This window comes from Rhinopithecus bieti, unplaced genomic scaffold, assembly GCF_001698545.2.
Source record: "Rhinopithecus bieti isolate Rb0 unplaced genomic scaffold, ASM169854v2 scaffold_27306, whole genome shotgun sequence".
Lineage (NCBI taxonomy): Eukaryota > Metazoa > Chordata > Mammalia > Primates > Cercopithecidae > Rhinopithecus > Rhinopithecus bieti.
Genome location: NW_016812395.1, coordinates 81,091 through 96,207, shown reverse-complemented (window position 1 = coordinate 96,207; position 15,117 = coordinate 81,091). Strand labels below are relative to the sequence as shown.

Here is a 15,117-nt window from a genome sequence, read left to right as displayed (position 1 = left end):
AAAAAAAAAAAAGGCCCAAACAAGAAAAAAAGCACATTCTCTAAAACTGCTTATGAGCTTTATCTTTATATGTATCTTTATTAGACTCCATTCTTAAAGTATTATTTTTGAATAAAGACAAATGTTAATGGCTCCAGCATTGTCAAAAATAAAGGTCTGGTAGGAAATCTTGCAGGCAGACGACTAAAAATAATACAAGAATTTCTCCTTCTTCTGCAACAGCTCCTCATCAGTCCTGATTAAGTGCCAGTGTTCCTAGGATTTTAGTTTGGCACTGTTTTTCTCTAACTAGATTCCTAGCCTTGGTTATCTATTCTCATCAGATTAACTTCCACTTCTACACTGCCGATTTGTTAAACTTTATGTCCAGCCTTGTCCTCTCCCCTGGGCATGCTCATGTTTTCACCTGAGTCCTGGACTCCCACCTGAATGTCCACACTATGCATACTCGGTACCCACCGAACTCCTGGTTACTTGGATGCCTTTGTCCAGTATGCCTCCCTGCTTCCATTCAGTCACTCTCATCAGAAGCCCGGAAGGCATCTGATTTCTTCTCTTTATTCCATGCCAACATTTAACCAATATCTTATCAATAGCGCCTCCTAACTATTTCTCAACTTCATCCTCTTTGCCCTATGGCCCCTACCCTTATTTGCAGTGAGTTGAACTTGCTTGAACTTTTGAGATTTCTCCTAATAGTGTCCCTCTTTTTAAATATTTCCCTCTTCAGTTTGTTCCCCATACTGTCCTCTGAGCTTTGTTTCCAAAGCAACATAACTTTCTTTCCCGCACTATCCTACCTTGCTCCTCCCACTGGTTAAAACACTTAGCTGCGTGTCCAATACCTAAGGAATGAAACAAATTGAAACTGCAGGTTGAGCAAGGATCTTGGCTATCCTACCAGCCCATCTCCTATCTTTTCTCTTACAACCCATAGCTCCGGACCTCCATGTTGCTTCAAATGAGTTAACTCTGCTTTCTCTAGAAATCCCCATTCATACCTGTGCATTCAAGACAGGTCCCTTCTGTGAAACCTTTCTTAACATTTCTCAGGGAGAGGTGAGGTAGCCTGGGTATGCCTCCATTTAATCACATTTTTTTTTTTTCCACCAGAACTGTCTCTATGACTACTCTGTCCAGTTCTGCTGATCTAACCTTGAGTAAGGGTGCCTGGTCCAGGACTCAATGGAGGCTGAGACTCAGCTGTTCTTCTTATTCCTCTGGCTAAAGCTTTATGCCTTTGGGCACAATTTGCATGAAGGTGACATATACCCTGGAGACCCTGCCTTGCAGGTCTCCCTAGCCCCTGAGCTTCTTGAACACCAGGGCACTATTATACAGGGGTCTGTATCCACAACCCCCAACACGTGGTAGACCTACAACAAATGCTTGCTTAATGAAGGCACAACTGAATGAATGAATAAAGAGAATTTTCAGTTACCTGTCCTTTCTCTCATTTTTGATAGGTTTAAAATTAGGAATGGAGCAAGATACCTGGGTAATGATCTCTGAACAGGGTGAGAAACTTTATAAAATGATGTGCAGACAAGGAAATCTGATCAAAGACAGAAAAAGAAAACTGACTACGTTCCCTAAATGCTTTCTTGGAAGGTAGGGTTGGGAGTTTGGGTGCATGACTTTCTTTTACATTCTCATTATCTCACCTGTTAACTTTCCTTCAATTAGTTTTCCTTTAAAAATATTCCCTTTGGCACTTCTGAAAACTTTTTTACAGTTGCCATTTCCTGGGCTGTAGCAGGATGAAGGAATGGAGAGAGAGCCAGGATCATGACCGGGAAACGTAAGGCATCCGTCCATTCATTCATGACTTCTCAGATTTCTGATATGTCATGATCCCAGGGGAAAGGGAGGTTGGGTCCAGGCAAGGAGTGATAGGCAGGTAGGTTTGCCTGCAGGGGACAGGATGACTGGTTGGGCACGGACATGTGTATAGGGCCTGAAAGTCAGAATCAGAAAGACAGAGAAGATAAGAGACAATCTGAACTACAAGTTAATTTAGAATTTAGGCAACTGGACTCAGGATAAAGGGTGTAGGTGAAGAGTGAAAATGTGGGTCGTGTGAAGAGACAGGCAGTGAGCAATAGGCAGAGAGGTCACTTTGATTTTTAGAGCAGAGCAGAGTGACTGAGTGTTGTTTGTTTCCTTTGGACAGCATAAAGTGGGATTCCTTGACTGGTTTAATTAGTGCAGGGCCAGAAAGAAGGTTAGCTGCCTTCAGGTAGCTCTTTTTAGGCCAACCTCTGTGCTGACTTCTTTCTATGTATTATTTCTAATGCTGGAATACATACTTAGGTAGGAGCTAAATACCATTATACTTTTTTGAAGATACAGAAACTATGATTCAGGGAGCTTAACAATTTCATATTGTTAGTGAATACCAATGCCCAAGTTTATAAAGTAGGCTATAAAGTAGTTTACAGTCTAGACTGTCATCAAACTTATCTATTCAGCTCCTAGTAGTACCACCAATTTGTTGTGTGATTTGGGATGGTTGAGTTTCCATTTGCTCTGAAAACATGGAGATGATGGTAGAGTTTACCTATAGTGCTCAGTAGGATGTCTTTTTAACCAGCGATGGGAACACACAACATAGTCATAGGCTACCTCTGCCTCCCTCATATGGTTTGGCTGTGTCCCCACCCAAATCTCATCTTGAATTATAATCCAAGTTGTAATCCCCACATGCCAGGGGAGGCATCTAGTGGGAAGTGATGGGATCATGGCGGTGGTTTCCCCCATGCTGTTCTCATGATAGTGAGTGAGTTCTCATGACATCTGATGGTTTTATAAGGGGCTCTTCCTTCTTCACTCGCCTTCTCTCACCTGCTGCCATGTAAGGTGTACCTGCATCCCCTTCTGCCATGATTGTAAGTGTCCTGAAGCTTTCCCAGCCATGCAGAACTGTGAATCAATTACATTTCTTTTCTTTATAAATTACCCAATCTTGGGTATTTATTTATAGCAGTGTGAGAATGGACTAATACACCCAGTCTCAGGGAAGTTCTTTACAGCAGTGTGAAAAAGGGCTAATACACTTCCCAACCCCCAACTCAGAAATCTATAGGCCAGGAAAACCTCTGCCTGCAGAGCAGCATCTGGCTTTCTTCTTCATTGGGAGTAATCCTCCCAGCAGGCTACACATCTGCCAGTGAGCTATAATGTTGCTTGTAGGTACCCCGTAGGTGGTAGTAGCTCTCGTGCAAGGGAAAGAGAAGATGTGAGTTTATCTTGGCATAGAAGCCCTGTGCAGCAAAATGACAGTATCTCTTGTACCCACCCCATGGGCATAACTTTCAGGGTCCTCACTGGGATATGCCCACTTGCAAGAGAGTGACTTCAAGTTATGGCTTCCCACTAGGTTTCTATAGGTATGCAAATTAACCACCAGGGGTCATTTTTACCATTACAATGCTGCCTAGTTTAGCAGTTGACACACTACCTTCATCAGGTGTCTAGGGGAGTATAGCTATGATAGAAAGTTAGCCCAGGGCCAAATTTGTTCTTATTGAAGAATAGATTTTGCTAACCCTTCACTCATGCTATGTCGTATGGGAACAGTGCAAGTTCATTGTGATGCTGTATGAAGCTTCTCCCAGAGCACCTGATAGGTAGGAGAGACTCAGTAAATGTTAGGTTACTGTGGCCTTTTCCGTAACAGCACACTACTGCTGCTTACAGTGCAAGTTTGAGATCATTTCTCCGTGGATCATTGTCCTTTAGCAGAGTGTTGATGGAATTTCCGCATTCCCTCAGTAGGTCCAATGATAAAGCCACTCATTGGGTTCCTTTACTCTTGACCTCTCACTCTTAAAAATGTTTCCAATTTATAGCGATATTTAAAGTGGCTCTTTCCCTTATTGTAATTGGACATTTTCAGGAATCTAGTGCCATCAGACTAGAGAATTATGCCTTAGCTACATAACAACCATCTCAACCCACTTGTCAACCACTGAGTTAGTAAAGCTCACTATGTGCCAGACCCCGTGCTGAGTTCCTGACATCTGTCATCTCATGTAATCCTTTCGCTGCACTATGACTTTGACATTCTTTTTTTTTTTTTTTTTGAGGTGGAGTCTCACTCTGTCACCCAGGCTGGAGTGCAGTGGCGTGATCTCAGCTTACTGCAAACTCTGCCTCCCGGGTTCAAGTGTTTCTCCTTCCTCAGCCTCCCGAGTAGCTGGGATTAGAGGTGCATGCCACCACACCTGGCTAATTTTTTTTATTTTTACTATAGACAGGATTTCACCATATTGGCCAGACTAGTCTCGAACTCCTGACCTCAAATGATCCACCTGCCTCAGCCTCCCAAAATGCTGGGATTGCAGGCATGAGCCACTGTACCTGGCACGACATTCTTAATATTATCTCTATGTTAATAATGAAGAAGCTGAGGTTTAAAGAGCTAAATTCATGAACTCATGGTCATGCAGGTAGTGGAAACAGAAACAGGATTTGAATCCCCATGGTCTTATGGCAAAGTACATGATATTAACTGCTACACTGTGTTTCACCTTTCTTATAGTTTTCTCTTTGAATTTGTTAATGCCAGCCATAGAAAAGCGAATTGGTTTTGAAGATCGGTTCGTTATTTTAATAAAGAAATACAAAAAAAATTTAACTTTTTCTGCCTTAAAGTATTTTGCTAGTCTAGACAACCCATTTTAGAATTTTATATCCCTCAATTATTTGACGTTAGTCATTTTTCTTGCTTTTGTTTATGAAATTAATGAAGAAATAATTTCCTGATGCAGTCCATAGCTTTGTTTCTCTAACCTAAAAAAGAAAGCCAGTCTACAACAAATTCAATTATTTATATAAAAGTTCAAATGTTAGACTTTTAAAACATGAGCAACATAATATTTTTTATTTGTAAAATGTCTCTGTATTTAGTGTTCCCTTAATGATACCATGTGACTTTTTTTTTTTTTTAATTGCTATATAGCTGAGGCTCTCCTAAGTGATACAAAACATCATCCTTATTATCTATGATGCCTGGGGCTGCCCTGCAGTGGTGACAGATGTAACCTATAATCCACTGTGGCCTTCACAGCCGCAGCAGTGTGTGGTAGACTGTTCTGATGGATGGTTCTGTGCTGGAGTATTCCTTATGGATGACAGATGAGATACAATAATGAATTTACCAAGTAATTTCACATTTTCAAAACAATGTAGTAAAACTTTTATATGTCTTTTGGTGTACGTTAGTTTTCTATTGCTGTATAACAAATGAACACATACTTAGCAGCTTAAAACAACACCAGTCAGAAGTCCAAGAGAGCTCAAGTGGGTTCTCTGCTTAGAGTTTCATGACCCCAAAATCAAGGTGCTGGCCAGACGGGGCTCTTATCTTGAGGCTCTGGGGAAAAGTTCCCTTCCAAGCTTACTCAGGTGGTTGTCAGGATTCAGCTCCTTGAGGCTGCAAGAATGAAGTCCTTGTTTCCTTGCTGTCAGCCAAGGGTTGCTCTCAGCTTCTGCAGGCTGTGTGTCTTGGTACCAGGTCCTCTCCATCTTCAGAGCTGGCAGTGGCACATTGAATCCTTCTAGTGCTTTTAATTTCTCTGACTTCCTCTCATGCCATTAGCCTGAGAAAACTCTGCTTCAAAGGGTTCCACTCCCTGAATCAGGCCCACTGGGATAATTTGCATATTTTAAAGTCTACTAACTTGGGGTTTTAATTACATATGCAAAAATCCCTTCAGAGCAGTACCTAGATTAGAATTTAATTGAAAAACCAAGGGGAGGGAATCTTGGTATGGTAGGAGGGCAGTGAGAGGATTTCTGTAGAATCCTACCTATCACACGGTACATGCAGTTTTGTTTTGTTCTTCCTTCCTGATCTTTAAACTCACTGGTTCTCTGTGCCTGGGAACCACATTAAAGACAGTTTACCTCTTTATATTAAGTTGTTACTACTCTATTCAGTTCTGACTTTAGCTATCTTTAGGATCTGTTGCAATCCTTTAGTCCCACATTTGCCTTTATGTTAATGCTAACCTTTTAATTAAAACTACTCTAAAATTTCCACTTTGTGTTTATTAGAGGCCTCAACAAGTTGAACAGTTTAAAACTAAGTATAGTTTAGTAATGTCCGAATGTACAGACATGGGTTTTCTAGAATAGAGTTCAACTTAAATCGCTGTAGGTCTTACATATGTGAAAAAATAATCTGTTGAAATGTGTTGCAAATATTCCTTTATATTTTGAGATTCCTTTCATCGTTGCTTCATGACTGGATGGTATGGAAAGACTTGCTGGGGAAAACCATTTAGCTTTTCACTGGCTTTCTGTTGCAGCGAATTTGTGTCATGGCTGTTGGAAATTGGAGAGATTCACAGGCCTGAGGAAGGTGTGCACTTGGGACAAGCATTATTAGAAAATGGAATCATTCACCATGGTAATTGCTTTATTAATTACGTGTTTAATACATTTATTCACCATATGTATCTTAATCCCATTCATCAGTTTAGTCTGCAGTTCCCCACATTATAGGATGCTTATTGTTTTTAACAAGATTTTCAGTACCTAATATGTGTAGAACAGTGTTTCAGGGAGTGTGGGTTTATGGGGCTATCTTTGTTAACCTTAAAATGAAGAGCTTCAATACAGGTAAGTGTTAGACAATAGAGAAGTGGGATTGTGGAGGAAGGCGTGGTTACTTCTATAGTAATTAGAGTATTTGGGAGTGCTTCATGGAGGACAGGACATGACAGTGATGCTGGGCATTGCAGAATGAATAGAACTCTGCCAGGGACTGCAGGGCAGAGGGGCATTCCACCTGGAGGAAATAACAGCACTCCAGCACAGTGGTGGGTGAATTTGTGGTGGCTTCTTTGGGGACCAGCACAGAGCCTCACGTGGGTCCGTGGATGAACATACTGGCGAGGGGAGGTGTGGCAAAAAGGCAGGCAGAGCCTGGATTCCAGAAGATCTGAAGTCTGCTGTGGCATTTGGGCTTATTCTGAAGGGGGCCAGGAGCTGATGATTGCTTTTAAGCAGAGGCGTGATCGGAACTCGGGTCCACAGCTATGAGATGCAGCAGCATGGAGCCTGAAGTGGACAGGTTCAAGACTGCAAAGCACCAGGCCCCTCCGGGGGCCCTGCTGCACCCAGGGGTGGCAGTGCAAGGGTTTTAGCAGGTCTGCATCCATGGGCATGAAAAAACCCATGCCCATGGGGAGATTCTGGCAAAGCTAAAATACCATATTTTATAACTCTTTGGATGCGGGTGATGAAGAATGAAGAGAGAGATTAGAGTATTCTGAGCCTTCTCTGAACGACTGAGATAACTAATTCAGGAGGAGGAGCAGGGTTGAAAGAGAGGATGCAGGCTTTGCTATGGACTGTGTCAGACAACCAGTGGGGAGTGGCCAGCAAGCGTTTGAGAATTTGGGGTGAAGTTCAGGATAGAAATAAGGTGAGAGACATATTTGGAATCATTTCAAGGGAGTACTAGACTCCTGGGAACACTGACAATGAACAAACAGACAAAAACCAAGAAAGCAGTGTCGATGGGACTCAGGACAAAGGCTTAAAGAATTTCTAAGGTAAATTGTGGGGGAGGAGAAAAAGGGAATTATTAATAAATATGGATGTTTGGCTATGGTATTTTGATGTTCATTTCCTTTCTTAGATGCTGTGCAAACAAACCAGATCTTTCCCGTCTTTCCTTATCACACTGGGTGTTGCATACATGATGGTACCACCATACACCCAGCCAGGAATCATCTTTAATTCCTTTCTCTCCCTCATGCCGTCAAGCCCTGTGAACTCTACCACCAAAATAAGTCCCTAAACAATGAATTCTCTCCCTTTGAGCATCCCTACATTCTTTCTAGTCACCGTCATCTCCTCCTTTGCTTCCACTTTTGTTTTCCACTCCCGTAGTACACTCTCCAGGTCACAACTAAAGAGACCTTTTAAAACGGGGATATGATCAAAGCATCCCTCTGTTTATAACCATCTAATTGCTTATGATCAAACTTAAAGAAAAGTTCAGACCTATTACATGTCCTAAACTTCTTACTATGACCTACAAGGTCTGACGTGATAGGGCGCCTGACTTCCTCTCAGAGCTTGACACCTCGCATTGTACCTAACTTGTTGCACGGTGGCCACCCTGACCTTCTGTCTCTTTCTTCAACACTCCAAGATGACTTCCTATTTAGGACCCTAGCTTTTGCTCTTCTCATTCAACAGTTACTTATTAATCCCTAATATATGCCAGGAGCCTTTCTAAGTGATAGAGACAGAGCTGTGAATGAAAAGACAAAAATCCTTGTATTCACGACTCATGTCTTCCATGACCCTTTGACTTTTAGAAGACCATCCTGTCCTGTGATTCCAATGTCCTATCTTTTTTTTTACTTTGAAATCTTTCTTTATGTACTTATCACTCTGAAATTATTATGTTGTTTTACTTGTGTCTTTGTTTATTACCTCTTTATCTCCCTATCCCTTCCCTGGCCTCCAATAAAAATATAAACACCATCTGAACAAGAGCCTTATTTGTTATTATATAGCAAATGCCTGGCATTCCCATCCCATACAGGTGCTCAATAAATATTTACTGAATGAATGATTATATTTTGAGTGAAAAGATGATACTTATAAATTGTATATGATTTTGTGCTTGTTTCATTAGCATCATTAAAGCATCTAAAAGCATTATATGGCTGCTTTTAGCATCTGGTAGGCTAAAAGCATCATTTAAAATTTTAAAGTAAAATAACGTTATGACTATTATATACTAACATCGTAAAACACTACAAGCATATGTAATAATTACCCTGTCTTTAATAGGATTGAATAGATCTTATATTGTCCTGGGAACTGTGCCTCAGTTGCAGAAATTGAGTAGTTGTCTACCAAATTGGTTTAGCTTTTGTTTTTTGTGGGTGTGCATACATTGCATTTCTCAGTTTTCCTTGCAGTCAAGGGGAGGCCGTGAAATTGAGTTGCAGCCAAGGACATGTACACAAAAGTGATGCACAAGGGAATAGTACAGGCTATTAAAAAAACACAAAACACAAGGTGACCCTGAGAGCCATGCATTAAGGATGGCTGAGCCTCTGTCAGACCCCAGACCCTGCATGAGGAGAGCACCATCCCTCATCCTCCACCACTGATTGTATTTTACCTCAATGAAAAATTAGCTTCTACAACATAAATCACTGTATTAGGGAGGTTTGTTTGTTACAGTAGCTAGTGTTAACCAGTGGAAAACCAGCTAGTTTTTCTTCCCAATGTTTCCTGCAAAAATGACTCCTCCCATCGTATCCTAGCATATTTCTGCCTTTCTAGAAGGAAGTATGAGAGCAGCTGGGTTTCTTGATGGGCAGAGTAAAACGACAGACTTAAACTACTAAGAAATAAAGGTTGCTGGTTCATGTTGACATGCAAACTAGGGGTGAGAGAACATATTATGCAATTTCGCATTAATAAAATAACTTTATTAGAATAAAGAGATATGAGCCAAATGCACTAGTATCATTAGTATGTGGTTCCAGCTGCATTTTGGTGAAAATAGAATTCCTAAAATAAAATTGAATGAACCATCTGTTTTAAAGAGAGCAAGCAAAAAAGAAGTTGACTATTACTGCTATTATTCACATTGCAAATATGATTGAGAACTTCACCATCAGCAAAGCCTTGCTATAGCAGGAACTCTAGTGTTGAGGCTGCGTATGCTTTCTCTGTGGTATGCTGACAATATGTATCTTGTCTGGTGCTACTCTTTGCAGTAGGAATGCTTATGTGAGAACAGAGACCTCATATCTTATTAATATTTGTTATATCCCATGGTATGCTGAAGTTGGCTCATACAAGCTCCTGAGAGCTGATAATTAAATACATTTTGTAGGCTGGTTAGTTTTTAAACACAAGTATTATTAATTCAATTATGTAAACATGTAAGTGCATAAATTATGTTGCAAAAAGGGTAAAACACTCTTTTGGGGGGTTGGAGGAAGGGTCTTGCTCTGTTGCGCAGGCTAGAGTATAGTGGGGTGATCATGGCTCACTGTAGCCTCAACCTCCTGGGCTCAAGTGATCCTCCTGCCTTAGCTTTGTGAGTAGCTGGGACCACAGGTGCATGCCACCATGCCTGGATAATTTGTATTTTTTTTTTTTTTAATTTGTAGAGATGAGGTCTTGCCATATTGACCAGGTTGGTCTTGAACTCCTGGGCTCAAGCAATCCTTCCACCTCAGCCTCCCAAAGTGCTGGGATTACAGGCATGAGCCACTATGCTGGACCTGTAAAACAATCTTTAAATGTATCACTTTCTCATTACTTTACAATGTTTTACTATTATCTATGCTGTCGAGGTTATTTATATCTATTGCTTGTGTAGAGTGAAAATACTGTGTAATGAGTGCCACCGCACCTTTAACTCCATGGTCAGTGACTTTAGGTTGGAAGCTTGAAATTGGTTAGAATGGGAGTATTTATACAACAGAAACGGGCAAATGCTGCAAATCAGAACTTTTCCTCTACTCCCCCCACCTTCACCACCTAGAGAGCCAATTGTTAAACATTTGCACTGCACCCCTGGTTCTCTCACACAATTATTTAAAAGATTGCGTTAAGCAACTTTCTTCACTAGAGGACCTGAACTGTAGTTTATACACCCATTTTCCATGCTGGATAAATTGGGAGAGTAAATTCGAATGCAGAACAGTTCAGGGTTTTTCTAAGGCAACAGCTAAGAGTTGAGATTAACCCAAGATTCGTTATGAAAGGCACAAGCATTTGCCTTACAGCTAAGCTCTCCCTGTCAAATAGGTTAGACTACCACTTGTTTCATTGTGGCAAAAACATTTGGGCTCAACTTCTTGAATTCTGGAATATCAAGAGAATCTATTTCAATGATTATTAAGGGATAAAAATGGGAATAGGTAGATTGCCTAGTAGAAAAAAAATCTGATCTTAAAACACGTTGTGGAGTTTCACAGTATTTCTCTTGATTTTATATTTCTTTCATACAGTCTGTTTTACGTATGACTTGGCTTGGGGAAAAGATACCAAAAAGCTGTATTGTATTTTTTAAAAAAAAACAATTTATGGTCATAAGCCATGTAGAACGTTTGGATAGCCTGGGGTAAAAGAGCTGAAACTTCACATATGTATGTGTGTGTTTATGTGTGTTAACAAGTCTTTTGACTTTCTTCTGGATGCATCAAATGTACTTAATGAGAATTCTGACAACTTTCTTTCCTCTTTCAACATTTCTAGCAAAAAATAAAGGTCAGAGTCTTTCATCTAATCATAAAAATATAGCTCTTTGCAGCAAATTATCTCTTCGGCAAATGTTGCATTCCCTGTAAAGAAAACATTTAAATATAAACTCTTTGACTTTTACTTTGAGGTTTTTACTTTCTATAACAGACATTTTTTATTAGACCGTATATAAAACAACTTAGCCTGAAAAAGAGAAAACGTAGAGATTTAGTAGGAGATTCCCTCCCCTTCCTCCCAGCTTTATGGAGGTATAATTGACAAATATTTATGGTATACAAAATGTTTTGAAATATGTGTAAATTGTGAAATGATCACCACAATCAAGCTAATTAGTGTATTAATCACCTCACATAGTTATCGCTTTTTTTGTGGTGAGAACATTTAAGATCTACTCTCTTATCAATTTTCAAGTTTGCAATACAATATATCGTATTTTCTCTATCTATCCATTCATCCATCCATGGAAACTTAGGCTGATTTCTTATCATGATATTGTGAGTAATGCTGCAGTGAACATGGGGATGCAGATATCTCTTTAACACATTGATTTTATTTCCTTTGAATTACAAACCCAAAAGTAAAATTGCTGGATCATATGGTAGTTCCATTGTTAGCTTTTTGAGGAATTTTCGTACTGTTTTCCAAAATGGCTGTACGATTTTACATCTCTACCAACAGTGTACAAGGGTTTCCTTTTCTCCACATCCTCACCAACACTTCTGTCTTTTTGATAATAGCCATCCTAAGAGGTGTGAGGTTATATCTTATTATAGTTTGGTTTTGCATTTCCCTGGATGATTAGAGATGTTGAGCAACTTTTCATATGTGTGTTGGGCATCCTTATTTCTGTTTTTGAGAAGTATCTATTTAGGTTCTTCACCCATTTTTAATTGGGTTATTTGTAATTTTGGTATTGAATTGAATTAATTTCTTATATGTTTTGAATATTTGCCTCCTATTGAATATATGGTTTGCAAATATTTTTCCTATTCCATAGATTGTCTTTTAACTTTATTGATTCTTTCAATTGCTGTGCATACACTTTTAGTTCGATGCAATTGCATTTGTCTATTTTTATTTGTCTGTTTTTGCTTTTGTTGCCTATACTTTTGGGGTCCTCTCCAAAAAATTATTGCTAAGACAAATGTCAAGAAGCTGTTCCCTAATCTTTTCTTCTAGTAGTTTTATAGTGTTACATCATATGTTTAAGTCTTTAGTCCATTTTGAATTTATTTTTATATATGGTGTGAGATAAAGGGTCCCATTTATAATAATTAAATAATATCATTAAGTTATATTAATTATATTGTTATATTTATTATATCATTAATATAACATGTAATATATTAATATTAATTATATTATTAATAATTAATAAATAATAATTTATTTATTTTGCATGTAGATATCTAGTTTTCCCAATATCATTTATTGAAGAGACTGTCTTCCTCCATTGTGTATTCTTGGTACCTTCGTGGGAGATCAGATTTATGTGACCATAAATCTGAAATTATTTCTGGGATCTGATCTCTATTCTGTTCCATTGGTTTACATGTCTGCTTTTATCCAGTACCATGCTGTTTTTATCACTATGGCTTTGTGGCAGAGTCTGAAGTCAGTAATGTCATGCCTTTAGCTTTGTTCCTTTTATTCAAAGTTGCTTTGGCTATTGTGGGTCTTTTGTGCTTCCACACAGATTTTAGGATTGTTTTCTCTATTTCTGTGAAAAATGCCTTTGGAATCTTGATAGAAATCACATTGAATCTGTAGATGGCTTTGAGTAGCAGGGACATTTTAACAAAATTAATTCTTCCCTTCCATGAACGTGGGATTTCTTACCATTCATTTGTGTTTTCTTTAATTTCTTTCATCAGTGGTTTATAGTTTTCAGTGTACAGATCTTTGACCTTCTTGTGTTATTCCTAAGTGTTATATCTTATTTTTTGATTCCATTTTAAATGAGATTATTTTTAAAATTTCTTTTCTCCATAGTGCATTGTTAGTATATGGAGACACTATTGATTTTTTAAGTGTTGACTTTGTGTCCTGCAAGTTTACTGAATTAGTTTTTGGTGGAATTTATATGGTTTTCTATATATAAGACCATGCCACCTACAAAAAGAGACAATTTTGCTTCTTTCCAATTGAATGTCTTTTATTTCTTTTTCTCTCCTAATTGCTCTGGCTAGGACTTCTAGTACTTTGTTGAACAGAAGTAGAGAAAGTAGGTATCTTTGTCTTATTCTAGAGAAAAGGCTTTCAGCTTTTGACCATTGAGTATTATGTTAGCTGTGGGCTTGTCATATATGATCTCTGTTACGTTGAGGTGCATTTCGTCTATGCCAAATTTGTTGAGACCTTTCATTATGAAAGGACGTTGAATTTTGACTAATGCTTTTTCTGCTTCTATTGAGATCATCATATAATTTTTATCTTTTATTCTGTTAATGTGATGCATCATAATTATTCATTTGCATATGTTGAACTACCCTTAGTTCTCAGGGATAAATCCCATTTGATCATGGTATATGATCATTTTATTGTGCTATTGAACTTGATTGGATAGTATTTTGTTTAGGATTTTGGCATCCATGTTCATCAGTGATATTGGTCTATAAGTTTCTTTTCTTGTAGTATTCATATCTGGCCTTGTAATATAAGTTTTGGAAGTGTTCCTTTATCTTTTATTTTTGGAAGAGTCTGAGAAGGATTGGCATTAATTCTTCTTTAAATATTTGGTAGAATTCATCAGCGAAAGCATCAGGTCCTGGGAATAGGAGTCTTTATGAATACAAAAGTCTTATCTTGAGGATGGTAATGAAGAATGAACACTCTCATTTTCCAATAAGAAAAAACATTGACATTTTAAAGCAATTCTTAATGTAAGAACAGTTACAGTTTTGGCATCGGTTAGATACTAAATTGATTTAAGCTACTCCGGAGGTCTAAACACAGGATAAGTGGTCAAGATTGGTGTATGTGTGGTCTTGGCCTGATTACAGTGTGATAAAACAGATACATGGTAAAATTCATTTGTAGGACTGAGAATCAAATCACAATGCACTAGTTTGAGTATCTACTCTTTGAAGAGCACTTTTTGCTCAGCTCTGTAGCATTGTGAAGAAACAGAAAACACAAAATCATATTTTTATATAAATGTACACACTGTGTATACCTTTATACATACTATATACTCATGTACATATATAAATACATATATTATGCTAGTTCAATGTGGCAAACGTCAATTTATTTCTCAAATCGTTGTATGGAAATTGTAATATTTTAAACAAAATATTGTCATGAATCTTGCTGTTAAAATACTGGATTGGTATTGCTGTGTTAGAAAAGCTTTTTGTAAAACTAGAAGTTTTAGTATTTGGGAATATGTATTTAATAAATTTATTTGCCGTTTATCTGCCCCTTTTAGAGTATCATTATTTTAATATAGTGTTTCTATATTCTTAGTTACTGATAAACATCAGTTCAAACCAGAACAGATGTTATATAGATTTCGCTATGATGATGGAACATTTTATCCAAGAAATGAGATGCAGGATGTGATTTCAAAGGTAACGACCTCTCCCTCAACCTCTCCAATGTTAGAATGCATGTTGCCATTCTTCACAAAGATAGAAGGTAGTTGAGGAACATACAAGATTTTTCTAGTTTAGAAAATTCGACTATATTACAAGCAAGTCTCTTCATTTATTTTTGGTATTTCAAGAATTCTAATGTTCAATTGTTTTTTCATTCTCTTACCTAATTCTAAATGATAGTAGTACTACTACATCACTCACAAGGTTATATCCATTGAACACTCTTTCACATGTAGCAACATGTTGTCAAACTGCTTGA

General features: G+C 38.2%; 1 protein-coding gene across 1 annotated transcript in view; it reads left to right on the top strand.

Annotated features, from left to right (window-relative positions):
• Positions 1-15,117, top strand: part of LOC108544915 (phosphatidylinositol 3,4,5-trisphosphate-dependent Rac exchanger 2 protein-like) — a 164,636-nt gene that overhangs the window by 105,873 nt on the left and 43,646 nt on the right. Inside the window, 3 exon segments of the mRNA XM_017896328.1 lie at positions 1,467-1,611; positions 6,315-6,415; positions 14,728-14,831. Coding sequence (XP_017751817.1) covers positions 1,467-1,611; positions 6,315-6,415; positions 14,728-14,831 — 350 coding nt within the window.